The 15,233-nt window shown below is 46.8% G+C and overlaps 1 protein-coding gene across 5 annotated transcripts in view; it reads left to right on the top strand.

Annotated features, from left to right (window-relative positions):
- The window catches only part of PRMT7 (protein arginine methyltransferase 7), a 63,641-nt gene that overhangs the window by 675 nt on the left and 47,733 nt on the right, over positions 1-15,233 (top strand). For all 5 annotated transcript variants that reach the window (XM_075940339.1, XM_075940340.1, XM_006117569.4 and 2 more), the window contains exons 2-4: positions 638-830; positions 4,735-4,771; positions 12,303-12,452. In XM_075940339.1, coding sequence (XP_075796454.1) covers positions 736-830; positions 4,735-4,771; positions 12,303-12,452 — 282 coding nt within the window. In that variant the 5' untranslated portion in view covers positions 638-735. The remainder of the gene's footprint in view (positions 1-637; positions 831-4,734; positions 4,772-12,302; positions 12,453-15,233) is intronic.

The raw sequence follows: 15,233 nt of genomic DNA on the forward strand, positions 1-15,233 counted from the left end.
CGTCCGGTACTCTGGATTTTGCCAGACCAGGGGAGGTTATATCAGGCCCCCCTACTACTGATCTCAACCACCAACGCTGGACTGGCTAACAACCTCCCCTGTTGCCATCCCAGCTGCCCTGCTGGTCCTCCTTCCCCTCTTGCTTCCCGCCAGGCAGCCCAGCTGCCACATGCCAGGCTCCCGGTACCGCCAGGCTGCCACATTCTGGATTCCCAGTCTGCCAGATAGCTCAGCTGGGTCACGCCTGGCAGCCCAGCTGCAGGGAGCCCAGCTGCCAGCACTCCATTGGAACTCTCTAGTCCTGGAACATCTGTGGTCCTTTGCCAGACCAGAGAGTCCCAGCTGACCCTCTGTAAACCTATACTAAGTATAGTTTAAAAAACTTGCTCACATATTTATCTTCTGCATTGGCATTGATAGTATTCACAGAAGTGCATCATACTGAGTAATCCTAAATAAGAAGATTGCATAAAAGAATTAGGAGAAATGTATAGGTGTTAAGAGTGTAATAGAACAAGGCAAAAGATGGCAGAGCAAGGACGTGACGAATCAGATGGTTAGGAATGAAGCCTACAAACTGGGGAGGATAAAGAGTTAGTATATATCATAATCTAACTTGTATTTTGTTTTAAAACAGGTTTTTGATAAAAGGACAAAAATTGCAGTTATTTGAATTGAAACCTACTCCACAAAACTGTCTTCATAATACATAGAGAATACAAACTGAGCTCCATTATGAAGGTGTTCTGTGGAAGGGCCAATCCAACCACAGGTTCAATGGAATGGTTAGAGGAAGATGAGGACTATGACTTTCATCAGGAGATTGCAAGGTATGATGGGAGGAAACACTTGACACTTTCCTTCAATGCAAATTAGTGATATATAAAAAAAGAATGCACTGTGAAGATAATAGTTTAACTTAAATTGTAAAGTGGGGAGGGTGGAAACACTTCTATAAGCAGGGTTTCTGCATCACTTGTTAAAACAAGAATAGTTTGAAATGAAGACAGTATTTACATTTACCTTTTTTTGTAATGCCCTGTGAGGCCTGGGATTAATAATATCATTCAGACAGTCATTTAGGCTAAGTTCACCTGTAACTTAATTTATTAAGTAGAACATTGTAAGAATACTAATTGAGGTAGCTTCACCCAAACATTTCCTTTATTGATGGGTGTTTATGTAGGCTTGGAACTTGAAAGGCACTGAAGTAAAACAAATGTCTGAAGCCTATCAAAATTTAGTGAAGTTGAGCATCTGACTCTCAAACTTCTCTGAAAACCCCAGCCATTATGGTTTTTTACTGGTCATATTCTTGTAACAACTGTTAGTTGAAAGTAATTATAAAAGAGGTCAAGTGACTGGGTCAGTTTGGCCTTTTTAAAATGGTATTTAAATCAGACTGATACAGGAAAAAAAACACATGCTTTTATTTGTCCTTCCCAGCTTGGGGAAAAGGGTTGTGTGTGCATCCATGTCTATGTGGGAAAACAATACATGATCTGGTACATTAAAATCGTCTTACTACTTAAAGTGGTATTGATGATAATCTGGGTGATTATGTATATGTAATACAGGCAGTCCCCGACTTACGTGGATCCGACTTACGTCGGATCCCTAGATACAAACGGGGTGAGGCAACTCCCGCACATGTGCAGCAGCATTCCCGGGGCTCGCTCACCTGGGTCCTAGGATCCTCCTCCTCCTCAGGCCGGCTCCAACTGGGGTCCCGCAGAGCTGCCGGGCAGAGGAAAAGTGCCTCCCCACGCCCGCTGCCCCCCCCCCACCCCCCTGCCAGCAACAGGCTGCCGAACAGACAAAAGCAGCCTCTCTGCCCCTCCTCCCCCATACATGCCGGGCTCCCGGAGCGCAGCAGCGTCCCCGGGGCTCGCTCACCTGGGTCCTAGAATCCACCTCCTCCTCCTCTTCGGCCGGCTCCAACTGGCCTCTGCCTGCAGCAGCTGGCCACAGGGACAGGGATCCCGCAGAGCTGCCGGGCAGAGGAAAAGTGCCTCCCCACGCCCGCTGCCCCCCCCCGCAGCCTCGCATCCTGCACGCCTCCCCCCTCCCCCCTGCCAGCAACAGGCTGCCCCCTCCCCTGAGCAACAGGCTGCCGAACAGCAGACAAAAGCAGCCTCTCCGCCCCTCCTCCCCCTATACATGCCGGGCTCCCTGGGCAAACAAAGACTCCACCAAAACAAACAAAGTGCTGGCCTCATTGTGTTAGCAAAAAAAGGACCCTCCTCCTAGAACCCTGGGTGGTGTGTGGAAATAAAGCTATTAGCTCAAAGCATGGTGCAGAGCTGTTTGGTATTTGATGAGTTACTCCTTTAGTCCTGAGTTTGTCACAGGGACAGAAATAGATGTGAAATCTTCTGAACAGGGGAACTGACAGCAAAACAAACATTAGAGGGGAGTTAACCTTTCCCTATGCTATCCAAAACTAAAAAAAATGTTTGGCTAGAGTTTCCCCTACAATATGTACCAGTTCCGACTTACATACAAATTCAACTTAAGAACAAACCTACAGTCCCTATCTTGTACGTAACCCGGGGACTGCCTGTACAGAGCTCTTTCTATATAAGGCCACATCTTCATTTCTGGAAGATTGATGCTGTGGCGGTTGATCTTCTGAAGTTTGATTTAGTGGGTCTAAATAAAGATCCGCTAAATTGAATTCTGAGAGTGCCCCCGTCAACGCCGGAATTTCTACACTTCATGAAGAGTAAGGGAAATCAATAGGAGTGTTTCTCCCAGCAACCTCCCATTGTGAGAGTGGCACCGAAGCTTGACTTAAAGAATATCGACTCCAGCTACAATTTTTAGAGAGCTAGAATTGTATACCTTAAGTCAACCTTCACCTGAAGTGTGGACCTGGCCTTAGTATAAAATCACTCAGACTGTTCTCAGTACCACTTTCAGTAGCATGAGGATTTTGACTTACTAGCCAGTTCCAAACCAGTGTTCTGTGGTCAATATTCCCCTTCTGTAGAAATATTGATAAAGAGAGGATACAATTTTCTTTCCCCAGTTCCTAATTATTAACCTATTGCGTCTGAAGTTTTCAGTTGTTGGAGTTGTTGTAGTAACTCACAAACAGATGCATATATTTAATGTATTCTGATTTTTCTAAGAACTCTGGGGAGTGAGTATGCTTTAGCAATTAACAGAAAAAACAAATTATACTACATGTAGTACTTAATTCATAACCCATACATTTCTCCCTCATGTGAAATCTGATTTTCCATGTGTTTTTTATCTTGTACTATACAGATTTCATGGGAGAGACCAGCTTGACGTCAGCACCCCACAAGCATTAGTACAGAAATAAGGGCTAACATACTTCCCTTGCTTCTGCACTGTGGTCTTCAGAGCTGGGCAGCTAGAAAGTGGCGGCTGCTGATTGAGGACCCAGCTCTATAGGCAGCAGCACAGAAGAAAGGGTCACAACACCACACCATGCCGTCCTTACTTCTGTACTGCTGCTGGCATTGGCTCTGAGTTGAGAGCTAGGCTCTTGGCTGGTGGCCACTGCTCTCCAGCTACCCAGCTCTGAAGGCAGAAGAAAGGATACAAGTTCTGCAACTCTCCCCCTCAATAACTTTGCAACCTTTTCACAACTCCCTTTTGGGTCAGGATCCCTACAATTACAACACTGGGGGATTTCAGATTTTAATAGCTGAAATCATAAAATTTACACTTTTTTAAATCCTGTGATATTGTAATTAACCAAAATGGATTGTGAATTTAGTAGGTTCCTATTCTTGTGATTCAAAATAGGAAAACCCAGAATCATAAAGTGACCTTAATTCTTACGGCTGGGCATAGGAAACCAAACAGCCTCTTAAGGGAATTAAACCACCCTGTCACACTAACTTACCCACTTATTAGGACTAATTGCTTCAGATCTGAATAGTGACTTTTCTTACCTACCAAGTTTATATACCAAGTTTATATTCTGATGGTCAGTATGCAATGTTTTGATAAGAATGGCCATACTGGGTCAGACCAAAGGTCCATCCAGCCCAGTATCCTGTCTGTTGACAGTGGCCAATGCCAGGTGCCCCAGAGAGAGTGAACTGAACAGGTAATGATCATGTGAGTTCTCCTGCCATTTATCTCTACCTCTGACAAACAGAGGCCAGGGACACCATTCCTTTCCCATCCTGGCTAATAGCCATTAATGGACTTAACCTCCATGAATCTATCTAGTTCTCTTTTAAACCCTGTAATAGCCCTAGCCTTCGCAACCTCCTCAGGCAAGGAGTTCCACAGGTTGACTATGCGCTGTGTGAAGAAGAACTTCCTTTTATTTGTTTTAAACCTGCTGCCCATCAATTTCATTTGGTGGTCCCTACTTCTTATATTACGGGAACAAGTAAATAGCTTTTCCTTATTCACTTTCTCCACACCACTCATGATTTTATAGACCTCTATCATATTTCCACCCCCTTAGTCTCCGCTTTTCCAAGCTGAAAAGTCCTAGTCTCTTTAATCTTGCCTCATATGGGACTAATCATTTTAGTCCTAATCATTTTAGTTGCCCTTCTCTGAACCTTTTCTAATGCCGGTATATCTGTTTTGAGACAAGGAGACCACATCTGCATGCAGAATTCAAGTTGTGGGCGTACCATGTATTTGTATAAGGGCAACAAGATATTCTCTGTCTTATTCTCTATCCCCCCCCCTTTTTTTTACAGAAGTTTTGATTTGTAACTTGTGTTTTATTTTCAGATCCTGCTATGCAGACATGCTTCATGACAAAGACAGAGTGAGTATAGAAAGTATTTTCTAGAATGGTGAAAAAATGGGTACTCAGAGAAGGTGCAAATTGTTCTTATCAGCTACTTGTAACTTGAACACTCTAATTCACTATTTTCCCCTTTCCTTTCCCTTCTCCTTCCCCATTTATTCTTGGATCTGGACTTTTAATACTCCATTTATCTGAAGAAGTGGGTTGTGCCCACAAAAGCTCATGATTCCATCTACGTGTTTTGTTAGTCTTTAAGGTGCTGTTAGACAATTACAGGCAGTCCCCGGGTTACGTACAAGATAGGGACTGTAGGTTTGTTCTTAAGTTGAATCTGTATGTAAGTCGGAACTGGCATCAGCCGCTGCTGAAACTGATCAGTTTCAACCGCGGCTGAATCTGGATGCCAGTTCTGACTTACATACAGATTCAACTTAAGAAACCCAGGCGTCCCCAAGTCAGCTGCTGCTGAAACTGATCAGCGGCTGATTCCAGGAAGCCTCGGGCAGAGCAGCTCTGCCTCGGGCTTCCTGTAGTCAGCCGCTGGTCAGTTTCAGCAGCGGCTGACTTGGGGACGCCTGGGGCAGAGCAGCTGGGGTGCTGCTGGGTTGCTCCATTAGCGCGGATCCTCAGCGCTACTGGAGCAACCCAGCAGCACCCCAGCTGCTCTGCCTGAGGCGTCCTGATTCAGCCACTGCTGAAACTGACCAGCAGCGGCTGAATCAGGACGCCTGGGGCAGAGCAGCTGGGGTGCTGCCGGGTTGGTCCGGAGCGGCGCTGCGGGACCAACCCGGCAATCCCCAGCTGCTCTACCCCAGGGGTCCTGATTCAGCCGCTGCTGGTCAGTTAGCTGCACCCCCTGCAGCGGGACAGCCTGGGTACGCTTGGGCTGTCCCCCTGCGGGCGTGCTCAGCGGCTTTGCTCTCCGTCTCGCTGGTCTGCAGAGAGACGGGGAGGAAAGCCTTGGAGCACGCCCGCAGCGGGACAGCCCGGGCGCGCTTGGGCTGTCCCGCTGCGGGCGTGCTTCGCGGCTTTGCTCCTGTCCCTCTGGTCTGCTGGGGGGGTCCAGCAAAGCCGTTGGCCCCCCCCCGAAGACCAGGGACACCAGAGCAAAACCGCCGCCTGGGCGGCTTTGCTCGTTTGCCCGGGAGCAAAGCCGCCCAGGCTGGGGGAGTCCCGCTGCCTGGGTGGCTTTGCTCCGGGGCAAACGAGCAAAGCCGCCCAGGCAGCGGGACTCCCGCCACCTGGGCGGCTTTGCTTGGGTGTCCCTGGTCTGCTGGGGGGGGGGTCCAGCGGCTTTGCTGGACCCCCCCAGCAGACCAGGGGGACAGGAGCAAAGCTGCCCAGGCGGCGGGAGTCCCCCTGCCTGGGCGGCTTTGCTCGGGTGTCCCTGGTCTGCTGGGGGGGTCCAGTGGCTTTGCTGGACACCCCCCCCCCCCAGCAGACTAGGGAGACCGGGAGAAGCTTTTCTCGCCCCGGAGGACACGGGTGGCAACCCGCCGCCCGTGAGCTCCGGGGCGAGAAAAGCCCCGTTTGTAAGTGCGGATCCGACATAAGTCGGATCTGCGTAAGTCGGAGACTGCTTGTAGTTGTTTTTTAAGTTTTTCCAGTTACAGACTAACTCGGCTACCCTTCGTAAGCTTTTTTTTCCCTGTCTAAAGAAGTTTACCTTACCAATAAAATCCTGTAGCTGGTTGTGATTCCGTTTTCATGAATATAAACACGCTGTTTATTCACTAGGTCAGGTGGGCAGTAATTTTGTTGGAGGGGCCACTCCAAGAATTTGGAAAATGGTCAATGGCTGCCTTCTTTCATATTAATGGAGGAGGTGCGAGGCCTGGGATGGAGGTTGAGTGCAGAAGGGAGCTTGCAGTAGGAGATTGGGGTGCAGGAGAGGGTGTGAGCTCTGGAAGGGAGTTTGGATGAAGGAGACAGTTGTGACTTGGGTTAGGGGACTAGGGTGCAGAGGTTTGAGTTGTGACCTGGGTAAGGGGATTAAGGTGCAGGAGGGAGTGAAGGGCAGGGTTCCCTGTAAGCTGAGTGCTTGGATGGCCACCAAGTAGAGATTCACATGCTGCTCAGCTGATTAGCAGAGTGCCCACAGCCAGAAGCTTGTGTTTCCAGTAGTGGTGCACGTCTCCATGTGCTTTGGTGCACATAACAAAATTTATTCCACATGTGGATTAAAAAAAATAGCAGGACCTATTTTGGGGCAGAAGATTGGGGTGCAAGATCTGGGAGAGGATATGGCGACAGAGGGTTTGGGTTATGTGGGGTAAGAGGGCAAAGGGTTGGAGTGCCATAGGCAGGCTCTGACTGGGAGACTTACCTGCTTGACTCCCAGCCAGCAGCCTTCTCAAATTCCCTGCCTGCCCTACCCCCACACTGGCTTCAAGGGCCATGTGGTTTTTGAACAGCTAAAAGCCTGGGGGCAGGTTACTTCACAGGCTACCTGTTGATAACAGGAAGCTCCCATTGGCCAGAAATTGGCCAGTGGGATTGTATTGGTGGCATGAGCAGCACCTGAAGCTGCTTCTCCCTCCCCTGTGCTCACAGCTGTTCAAAGAGAGTCCTGCAAGTTTGCAAAGGCTGATTTTCTCAGCAGCGGGCAGGTGGTGGGCAGGGAATCTGCCTCAGGCTCCCCACCACATTTGTGGCTGGATCTGGTGGCTTCATGGGCCAGATGCAGTCTGCAGAGGGTATTTTGCCTATGCCTATACTAGGTACAGGATGATGGAATATCTTCTTTGTTGTCCAGCAAACCTTTAAAATATATTGCAAGTTAAGGTGCTCTTCCGCCACTGTGGAAGAGATCATTGTTCTTCGTTCTGTCATTTCTCACCACTGAGAACAACCTTTCTCCATCCTCTTTGCGCCTGCCCTCCCCCCCCTTCAAATAGTTGAAGGCTGTTGTCAAATCCCCCGTCACTTAGCCTCTCTTTGTAAGTCATGTGCTCCCGCCCCTAATCATTTTTGTTGCCCTCTACTGGACTTTCTCCAATGCGTCCACATCCTCTCTGTAATGAGGGGCCCAGAATTGGATGCAGTACTCCAGGTTTGGCCTCCCCAGTGCCGAATAAAAGGGACTAATCACTTCCCTAGGTCTGCTGGCAATGCTACTGCTAATGCATGCAATATGCTGTTAGCCTTTTTGGCTACAAAGGCAAATGTTGACTTCTCATCCACTGTAATTCCCAGGTCCTTTTCTGCAGAACTGCTCCTTAGCCAGTTGGTCCCCAGCCTGTAGCAGTGCTTGAGTCTTCTGTCCCACGTGCAGGACTCTGCACTTGTCCTTGTTGAACCTCGTAGGTTTCTTTTGGTCCAATGCTCCTAACTTGTCCAGGTCACATTGGAGGGTAGGGATAGGATCCTGTATATTTATCTCTTTGCCCTAGTTCTGTGTTATCTCCGAATTTGCTGAGGATGTAATCTATCACCTCATTCAGGGTCATTAATAAAGGTGTTGAACAAAACCAGCCCCAGAACTGACCTTTGAGGCACTCTGATACCAACCAGATAATAAGCTGTTGATCACTACCTGTTGAGCCCAACAACGTTAGCCAGCTATCTATCCACCTTACAGTTCATTTATCTGATCTATACTTCTTTAACTTGCTGGCAAGAATACTGTTGGGGACTTTATAAAAATCTTTGGTATAGTCGAGCTGTATCACCCTTTTCCGCCTGTCGCATATCCACAGAGCTCCTCATATAAGGCAATTGGGTTGGTCAGACACGACTTGCACTTGGTGACTCTAGGTTGACTATTCCTGATCACTTTCCTCCCTTCCAAGTGCTTTATATCTCTCTGTTGCCTTTACATGTTAAATGTGCTTCCTTTTTGTTACCTCAGTGCTTAATTTAGATGCTGACATATAGACAAGTGAATAAATATCTGTTATATGACAAAAAACCTGTTTTTCATCTTCTGCTGTAACACAGAATCTGACTGTAAGAACATGTTTTCAGTATACATATATAATTTCTTATGTAATATCTGTACGTACATTTCATAACAAGTATTAACAACCGTTGTGATGTGACTTTCATTTAAGACCACCAGTGATGGTCATAAAAGTATATCCTGATTCTAATTCATTAAAGACCCTTGACAGTTGGCACTAATATCTTCTTTGGTCACAGGCCCTAATCTTGCAGTCATATCCATGCAAGCCAGACTGTGACTGACTAGCTAACATCTAATCAACAGTGTTAAAAATGGAACTGGCATACAGTGAACCTCTTTTTCTAGGGCTTCTAGTGTTGCTTACGCAGCATTGGTGGGGAATGTTTCTAAAAATTGTTAGGATAGATGAAAACACTGTTTCTTCTGCAAGAACTGATGTAAAGAGTGCTGAAAAATGCTTTTGTATGTGTGTGACGTAGTGGGGGTACTTGCTGGGATGTGGTGACCCCTGCTGTCTGGAGCAAGACCCAGCAGGGAAAGCCTCACTAGGCAGAGGTAATGCCAAACTTGTTGAACCAGTGGCCAGACACCCCCCATGGAGAGGAACAAAGGAAGGTGGAATGCTGCCCTGGCTGGGGGGCAGGGCTGGAAGAGGGTTAGTTAGTTCCTGGCTGGAAGGCAGGGAATAAGGAGCTGGGGAGGGGGCTGGGACTCCCCTATCTCAAGGGGGGCACTGAGGCCTCTTAGCCCCAGTTCCTGTAACCAGATTACATCTGTGCTACGCTGTGCTGGAGGAGCAATAAACCACCCTCAATTCCACTGGCTGGTGCAGTCTGTTCGTGCCATTTCGGGGTGCAGGAGATGGGGAACCCCCAACGCGCCATCACAATGTGTAATAGTGATGTCCTCAACTCTTGAAGGGAAAATACTCAATAACAAACTTGTGTCTTCACTGGTAAGTAAAAGAGGAGCTACTTTTCTCTTATTGATTTTAGACTTGTAATTCTCTGTCATACCTTCAGAGGGCACTTCAGACTTACCTTCTAACATTCCGTTTCTGCTGTAATTCCATCTAGTTTTGTCTGCCTACATGTGGCTAAGTTCTTTTTATTCTTCTTCACTTATGCTATAGTCTTAAATCAGGGATGGAGAGACTAAGCAGCTTGCCTTGATCCAGCTCATGAGGCTTGGGGCTCACTGTCACTGCACAGGGCAAGCCGGCACTGGTAATCTAGCCCTGCGACCAGTCTCTGAGCCTTGTTACAAGCTGGGGATCGAATGGCTAAGTAGCAGTTCTGCAGAAAAGGATCTGGGGATTACAGTGGATGAGAGGCTGGATATGAGTCAACAGTGTGCCCTTGTAGCCAAGAAGGCTAATGGCATATTAGGAGGAGCATTGCCAGCAGATCCAGAGAAGTGATTATTCCCCTTTATTCAGCTCTGGTAAGGCCACACCTGGAGTATTGTGTCCAGTTCTGGGCCTCCCGTTATAGAAAGGATGTGGACGCATTGGAGAGGGTCCAGCGGAGGGCAACCAAAATGATTAGGGGGCTGTAGCCCATGACCTATGAGAAGAGATTGAGGGATTTGGGTTTGTTTAGTCTGCAGAAGAGAAGAGTGAGGGGGGATTTGATAGCAGCCTTCAACTTCCTGAAGGGAAGTTTCAAAGAGGACAGAGAAAGGCTGTTCACAGTAGTGACAGATGACAGAACAAGGAGCAATGGTCTCAAATTACAGTGGGAGAGGTCTAGGTTGGATATTAGGAAAAACTATTTCACTAGAAGGGTGGTGAAGCACTGGAATGGGTTACCTAGGGTGGTGGTAGAATCTCCATTCCTAGATGTTTTTAAGTCTCGGCTTGATAAAGCCCCAGGTGGGTTGGTTTAGTTGGGTTTGGTCCTGTCGTGGGCAGGGGGCTGGACTTGATGACCTCCTGAGGTCTCTTCCTGCCCTATGACTCTGTGAATTGCAACTGCAGAATGAAGGCTTGGGCTGCACTTAAAAGTTAGGTTGATATAGATACATTGGGACAAGATGTGAAAAAACGCACATTTCTGACCAACATAACTATGCTGACCTAACCCCATTGTACACACAGCTAAGGGGCATGCAGAACATGCTGCGCATATGGGCCTACAGCCATAGGGGGATCCAATCCAGGGAATCCGGCAGACTGGGGCGCTTTATCTGCAGCTCCTCCCAGCTAAGCTCCCGGGGCTCTCCTGCAGGTTGCCTTGCTAAGAAGCAGGCAACCAGGCAGGTGAAAGGGACTGGCTGTGGGTGTGCATCCCTCCTCCCCTACCTGGAGCTGAATCAGCCCCTAGAACCTATCCCTCCGCACCCTTTAGGGAAGGTGGCTGTGGTGGGGAGTGTGTGTGTGGGGAGAGGAGGTGCTGCAGCTGCATGTAGCTAGAACTCTACTGATATTCTTCCCCTGACTATAAGGGAGGGAGGGGAAGTGTGCAGCTTGTGAGCCTTCCTCTCGCTCCCAGCTGCCCAGGGGAAGGATAGAGGAGACTTCACACAAAGTGCATACTTCCCCTTGCTCCCTGATCCTTAGAAGAAGGGGAAGAGCAGCAGTGACTTAGTATGTGCAGTTGCAGCTCCTCTCAGCCTCCCAAAATGGAGTCCTCGCCTCCACCATCACACTCACCCCTAAACTCCTCAGCCTCTTACCCTGACACACACATCCCGCATTCAAAAGCGTTAAAAGTACAGAGCAGAGCCACAGCGGGTTAACTGCCAGGACCTGGCCTGAGCTGGGACTGAGCCAACCTGCCTACCTGCTGACTCCTTATGTATTTTTAGTGCAGAGCCACTTATTGGGTAACTGTGTACATGACAAAATACTTACCAGCTATGTGGTTACCTGATTACACACAATTTAACATCCCTAGAGCCTATCCGGTTTGTGCTTAACCAGTTTTTTTTTTTTTAATTTTCAGGCAGAATCACTTACCGTTTCTGATCATACATATATAGGACCAATAATAGAACAGACAAGACAAAAGAGAAAGGGGCCCAATTTACCAAGTTCTGGAGCACCATTAAGCTTTGATGCCCTTTATTGATCGTTGTCTCAGTTTCTGCACCTTGATTTTGTATATCTTTCCACGTTACATAATGATAGCTTTCATCCATTCAACTTTATTTATTATTATACATTTTGCCAAACTTACATAATTTTTTCTGTATTCTCTGCTGTCATAAATTAACATAAAAAGAGCTCAACCTAAAACTAACAAAACCTAACCCTTCTTGTCTATCATTCAGCAACTTTCTTATTATTTAAATATCATAATTCACTGTGCATCCTAAAACATTCATTAGCATACCCTTTATTTTGGAAAGTTATTGAGAGTTATGGAAAACCCATATCTTTTCCAAACACAGGTTTCCAGGGAACTTTTTGCTCAAAGATTACCACTGTGCTTATAAATCATTATAAAGTCCTGTTGGTAAGTTTACCTATTTGCATTTTTGAGGGGCTTTATTCCATTTACACCCAAATGTTCCTCCAAAGATGGAAAAAAGCAGGTATCTACAAATTCCCAAGGATTGAGACTGTGGGACCACTGCTCAGGGGTTGAATATATAAGAGAATTCCATTGAGGTGGCTGATCTTGGTCTCTCTTTCTCTTACAGAATGTGAAGTATTACCGGGGCATTCGTGCTGCAGTGAGCAGGGTGAAAGGAAGGGGCGAGAAAGCAATTGTCCTAGACATTGGGACTGGCACAGGACTCCTGTCCATGATGGCAGTTACAGCAGGTGCAGACTTCTGCTATGCTATTGAGGTGAGCAATTTCTCATTGTCAGTACATGTATCTGCTGCTCAGGAGATGAAAGTGGCACAACTTCTAGCATGCAATTGGGAATGTGCGCCTAGTGTTGCTTTTAGAGCCTCAGTGCAATTGTTTCCTCTACAAAATGAGTAGTGTGGATGCATTAACCATTCTTAGTCATTGGACTAAATGTAGCTTGTATAATACAGGCAGTCCCCGGGTTACGTACAAGATAGGGACTGTAGGTTTATTCTTAAGTTGAATCTGTATGTAAGTCGGAACTGGCATCAGCCGCTGCTGAAACTGATCAGTTTCAACAGCCGCTGAATCTGGACACCAGTTCCACTTACATACAGATTCAAGATGAGAACACCAGGCGTCCCCAAGTCAGCTGCTGCTGAAACAGATCAGCAGCTGATTCCAGGAAGCCCAGGGCAGCTGACTTTGGGACGCCTGGGGCAGAGCAGCTCGGGTGCTGCTGGCTTGGTCCAGTAGCGCGGCTGCTCCTCAGCTCTACTGGACCAACCCAGCAGCACCCCAGCTGCTCTGCCCCAGGCATCCTGATTCAGCCACTGTTGAAACTGATCAGCAGCTGAATCAGGATGCCTGGGGCAGAGCAGCTGGGGTACTGCCGGGTTGGTCCAGTAGCGCCAAGAAGCGGTGCTGCGGGACCAACCGGCAGTGCCCCACCTGCTCTACCACAGGCCCCCGGCTTTGCTCCACGTCTCCCTGGTCTGCTGGGGGGACACTAGCTGCATCCCCCCCCCCCCCCCCCCCCCCCCCAGCAGACCAGGGAGACGTGGAGCAAAGCTGCGGAGGACCCGGGCCGAACCGTGGCGCTTCCAGATCAGCGCCGCGGTCCGGCCCGGGTCCTCCGCGGCTTTGCTCAGCGTCTCCCTGGTCTGCAGAGCTGAGCAGACGCTGAGCAGAGCGGCGGAGCCAGCAGACCAAAGAGACGGGAAGCAGCTTTTCTCGCCCCGGTGAAGGCGGGCGGCGGGACCAGGCGTCCCACTGCTCTAGTTCTCCGGAGCGAGAAATCCCCGTTCGTAACTACGGATCCGACATAAGTCGGATCCGCGTAACTCGGGGACTGCCTGTATAACTTAGAAGGGTTTGTGTAGAAGAGATACACCGTACGGAAAGAGCTCTTATGGGAATGTTATAGAAATTAGTTGTAATTTTCTCAGGATAGACAGTTTTTTTTCTAACCATGACAGAAAAAATCTTAATTAGTATAGTTGGAAATTAGGTTTTTGTACTGTATTTTCTGTATTCCTTGTGATTGATATGTGGCTTGTAGGAGTTAATGAATGTGGTTCAAAAAAATACTAGTGCTCTCAAAACATACTGTGGCTGTTCTTCAGTTTCATTATTTATAGGACCAGGGCTTCTCAAGTTTTTTTCATCATGTAGACCACATCTTCATAGAGAGACTGCTGCATATACTTTTGCACAGAACATAAGGATGATCATGCTGAGATCAGTGACCCATCTAAACTAGTATCCAGTCTTCCAACTGTGACCCATGCCATTTGAAGCATCTGGCATGAACAGAACAGGTGAATTATCAATGATCCACTCTTGGTCATCCAACCTCAGCTTCTGGCAGTTAGAAATTTAGGGACACCTGAAGGTATGGGATTATGTTCCTGATCATTTTAGCTAATAGCCATTGATGGGCCTATCCTCCATTCTTTTTTGAATGCAGCTATACTTTTGGCCTTCACAACATCTCCTGGCAAGACATCTTGCAAGTTGACTGTGTGTTGTATGAAGAAGTACATTTTTATGTTTGTTTTAAACCTGCTGCCTATTCATTTCATTGAGTTACCCCCTGGTTCTCACGTTCTGTAAACCAATGAACAACACTTTCTTATTCACTTCCTCCACACCATTGATGGTTTTGTAGACCCCATCATATTTTCCCTTAGGGTGCAGCACCGTAACTAAAAATAAGATACACAGTTTGAGCTATGCAAATTGCATATCTTATTTCAGTGCTATTTTGAAATAGCTTATTTTATCATTTGGTGCTGTCTGCTCAACGCCAAATTTTGAAGTAACCCTCTATTCCGAAATATCCCTTGTTCTTTGTAGAATGAGGTTTACTAGGACATTGGAATAGCAAGCTGAAATATTGGGCTTGCTGTGAAGACGTAGGATAGCTATTTTGGGATAATCTGTCATCCCGAAATAGCATTGCAGTGTAGATATAGCCTTAGTCATCTCTTTTCCAAGCTGAAAATCCCGGTCTTTTTATTCTCTCCTCATATGAAATCTGTTCCATTCCCTTATTTATTTTTGTTGGTCTTCTCTGTATCACTAATTCTAATAAATCTTTTTCTTTTTTTTTTTTTGAGATGGGGTAACCAGAGCTGCAACAGTATTCAAGTGTGTGTATGCAATGCATTTCTATACTGGCATTATGACAGAGTGGATTGATTTTAAATCAAGGTGATTTAAAATGATTTCAATCATTTAAATCACGCACAAAAATCATTGATTTAAATCAAGTTACCAAAATAGCTAAGACTGACTGCTTTTAATTTTGGAATAAGCTGCATTGAACCACTGGCACTTTTTTTGAGAACAAGTATAGACTGGAGTTCACTTGAAAAAGCTGAGGTATGCTGAAGTGAAATAGGGAATAGATACATGGCATCATCATTATGGTCTGGGGTCATAATGTTCCAAAATAAGTGGCATGTATTATATTATGTAATATAAAATAAGAAACTGTATTATAATAGATTCTAAACCTAGTTGACTAATTAAATAAGTTGTAAGGATTAG

This window comes from Pelodiscus sinensis, chromosome 12, assembly GCF_049634645.1.
Source record: "Pelodiscus sinensis isolate JC-2024 chromosome 12, ASM4963464v1, whole genome shotgun sequence".
NCBI classification, from domain to species: Eukaryota; Metazoa; Chordata; order Testudines; family Trionychidae; genus Pelodiscus; species Pelodiscus sinensis.